At 44.5% G+C, this 3536-nt stretch overlaps 1 protein-coding gene across 1 annotated transcript in view; it reads left to right on the forward strand.

The window, feature by feature from the left end:
- The window catches only part of cryzl1 (crystallin, zeta (quinone reductase)-like 1), a 12906-nt gene extending 9825 nt beyond the window's left edge, over positions 1 to 3081 (forward strand). The window contains 4 exon segments of the mRNA XM_034898765.1: positions 565 to 753; positions 848 to 893; positions 1926 to 2035; positions 2765 to 3081. Coding sequence (XP_034754656.1) covers positions 565 to 753; positions 848 to 893; positions 1926 to 2022 — 332 coding nt within the window. The 3' untranslated portion in view covers positions 2023 to 2035; positions 2765 to 3081.
- The last annotated feature ends 455 nt before the right edge of the window (positions 3082 to 3536 follow it).

Genomic DNA, 3536 nt, shown 5'->3' on the forward strand with positions numbered 1-3536 from the left:
ACACACACACACACACACACACACACACACACACACACACACACACACACACACACACTAACCCTTGTGTTGTCTTCCTGACAATCATGAAATAAAAAAGTCACTTTTTCAACATTATTATCACTTTTTCTGACATTTTTGTCAATTTTTCAATGTTGTTGCTGTTTTTTTAAATGTTTTTTTCCAAAGTTTTGTGATATTTTCAAGGTTGAGGTTTTCAGCGCCTGTTTTGACGGCCCATTTTTGTGACAACATTTTTACTTTTTTACTGAAAACGGGTCAAATTTGACCTGAGGACAAGATGAGGGTTAAATCTCACCTCGATAGACGAGATTTTTCTTCCAATATTATCACTTTTTCTGACATTTTTGTCACTTTCTCAATGTGGTTGGTGTTTTTTTTTTTAAATGTTTTTTCCAATGTTTAGATATTTTCAATGTTGACATTTTCAGCGCGTATTTTGACGGCCCATTTTTTGTGACAACATTTTCTTATTTTTACTGAAAACAGGTACATTTTCACCCATGGACATCATAAGGGTTAAATCTCACCCTGATAGACTAGAACATAACTTTATCATAATTTTCTACATCTTAATAAAAGTCTTAACGTCAGATTATCACTGTTTTTTGTATATTTTTTTCCAGTTGGATCCTCCAGATTGCAGATTCCTGTACTTAAAGTCGGCCTCTATGACTTTCCTGAACCATGAGGTGTGGACGGCTTCCTCGGCTCAGCAGGGACGATACCTCCGTATCCTGTGCACACGTTGTTTAATCTCATATCTATGTCTATCTATGTGCAGATAATCAGGTACAATGACTCGCTCCTTAGCACACCTGGTCAGATATTCTGAAGGACATCGTGGAGAAGATGTCAGCCGGCGTTCTCAGGTAACTCGTCACACAACAGCCAATCAGCAGGGTCGTAGGGTCCTAGGGTCGGAGGGTCCTAGAGTCGGAGGGGTCCTAGGGTCGGAGGGTCCTAGGGTTGGAGGGTCCTAGGGTCGAAGGGGTCCTAGGGTCGGAGGGTCCTAGGGTTGGATGGTCCTAGGGTCGGAGGGGTCCTAGGGTCGGAGGGTCCTAGGGTCGAAGGGGTCCTAGGGTCGGATGGTTGGAGGGTCCTAGGGTCGAAGGGGTCCTAGGGTCGGAGGGTCCTAGGGTCGAAGGGGTCCTAGGGTCGGATGGTTGGAGGGACATCTCTTTTCTCTACAAATTGTTTTCAGTGCCCCCAAATCTCCAAATCGGATTTTAAGACCATACATAGTGAGTTTATAGATTTAAGACCATTTACTTTAAGTTTCACCTACAGGACCCATATTCTGCTAATTTTCCAGGTTCATAATTGTACTTTTTTAAATCTTTGTCGTACTGCACATTGCTGCAGCTCCTCTTTTCACCCTGTGTGTTGAGCTCTCTGTTTTAGCTCCAGAGTGAGACATCTCACTTCTTTACTATCTTCGTTGGGAGTAGCACGTGTGCAGGAGCTCGGTGAGACCACATCGGCTAGATAACTGCTTTAAGGCAGGACTAGCCGGGAGACTTCTTCTAGACTAGGACCCACGTCCAACCTTGCGTGGACTACCTGCAGAACAGGGACAGGAAGTAGTTGTTTTGGAGATTATGGTGAACTCGTGTGTGTTGTAACAAGGGGGCTAACTGCTAGCATGCTAGCAGCCCCCTCGTTTCGGCCAACGACGTAGAAAGCCGTGCAGATGTTGAACAGCTGCCCCCGGGGACTGAAGGAACAGAACAGAAACCGGATCCCACTCAAAGCCGCATGGATAGTTTGTTTTATTTTGAAATTTGGAAGCCCCAGAAACACAAAATAACACCCCAAGTCACAGAAGAAGTGATGATTTTTTTCATGATATGGGCACTTGAATAAAATGTTCTGTTCTGTCTGGTTTCCATCGGTCTCTCCAGACCTCAGCCTGAAGATGCGGTCCCTCTCTATGAAGCCACGGTTACCATGGAGACTATCCAGCGTCACCAGAAGAAGAAGGCCGTTGTTCAGCTTTGACCTCTGAACACTCGTCTGAGACGTAAGACAACGAAACCTCCAACTCACAGGAATCACCTTCCCTCTGCAGCTCAACTCTTATTATATATATATACATATATATCTCAGGGCTGTAGTCAAGACCACCTTAGTCGAGTCCAAGACCAGTACTAGTCGAGTCCAAGACAAGACCGAGTCCAGAATGGTTTGAGTAAAAGACAAGACCGAGTCCAAAAAGGTTCGAGTCCGAGTCAAGACCGAGTCCAGGACAGAATAAAAGGTCTCATGCATGACAGTATCAAGACAATCATTTTGGGTTTCACTTTCCCTCCAATATTATTATCAACATAATAAAGACACCTGGACTCGGTCCAGACCAGAAGCCAAATGGGGCATATCGAGTCCGGACTCAAGACCAGTGTTCTCGGTCTCGGCCACTGGTCTTGCCCAATATGGCTTTGGTCTGGACCGAGTCCAGGTGTCTTTATTATGTTGATAATAATATTGGAGGGAAAGTGAAACCCAGAATGATTGTCCTGGACTCGGTCCAGACCAAAAGCCATATTGGGCAAGACCAGTGGCCGAGACCGAGACAAGTCCGAGTCCAAATAGCGAGTCCGAGACTATTGAAAAACAGTCTTGAGTCTGGAATCGAGTCCAAGACCGGACTCGAGTACTACAGCCCTGAGATATATATATATATCTATAGATAGATATATATATATCCCTTACAAACGGGGATTGTTTTTACTTGTTTTTTTAGGGGCCTGAAAACCACCGCAGCATGCATCATTACAGGCCGGCAACATAAACCTGGTCCCTGTCTGGACCAACACGGAGACTAACCCTCTCATTCTAACACCTGAGGTCAGAGTCTCCGGTTCAGGTCCCCCGCTGGGCTCCAAGCTGCAGGATGGATCCATTTTCCTCTGGTTGGAACCAGGGAGCCAAACACAGACACCGTAGACCACATCCTGAATACGTATGAGTTCACGTGGCTCACATTAAAGACTCTCTGCTCAGTATTCACTAGTTTGTATTTCTTTGAGAATTATTCACAACACTTCAACACTTTAAATCGATGACTACACATTTTACCAAAAAAAAAAACAGGACTGCAACTCATGCTTTTGGTGTAACTCTTGAGAAGTTTTTATGTTTTTCTAATAATCCAGATGTACAAACAATTATCAACAGGAGGTGAAATTAGAGCATGTTGTGTAATGTTGTGCTTTTTGTCTTCTGTACTTTGTAATTGTTTGAATCTGAAACAAATTCAATTCCTGAATGGAAATGATCCAGAACTGCACATTTTTTAATTTTATCATCTCTCCTCTGTTTCCTCATTCTTGTATCTTAGAGCTATGAAATCCGAGCCGACATGAACCTGTGTAGTTTCTGTCCGAGCGCCACCCAAACCTGAACCCCGGCTGATTTAAAAACCCAAAATCTCGGGGCGACCTTTAGCTCCCCCAGTAAGAGCGGGGTTGGCATCCGACCTGCGGCCCTTTTACTTGATGTCGCCCCCCCCCCCC

This window comes from Etheostoma cragini, chromosome 17, assembly GCF_013103735.1.
Source record: "Etheostoma cragini isolate CJK2018 chromosome 17, CSU_Ecrag_1.0, whole genome shotgun sequence".
In the NCBI taxonomy this organism is placed as follows: domain Eukaryota; kingdom Metazoa; phylum Chordata; class Actinopteri; order Perciformes; family Percidae; genus Etheostoma; species Etheostoma cragini.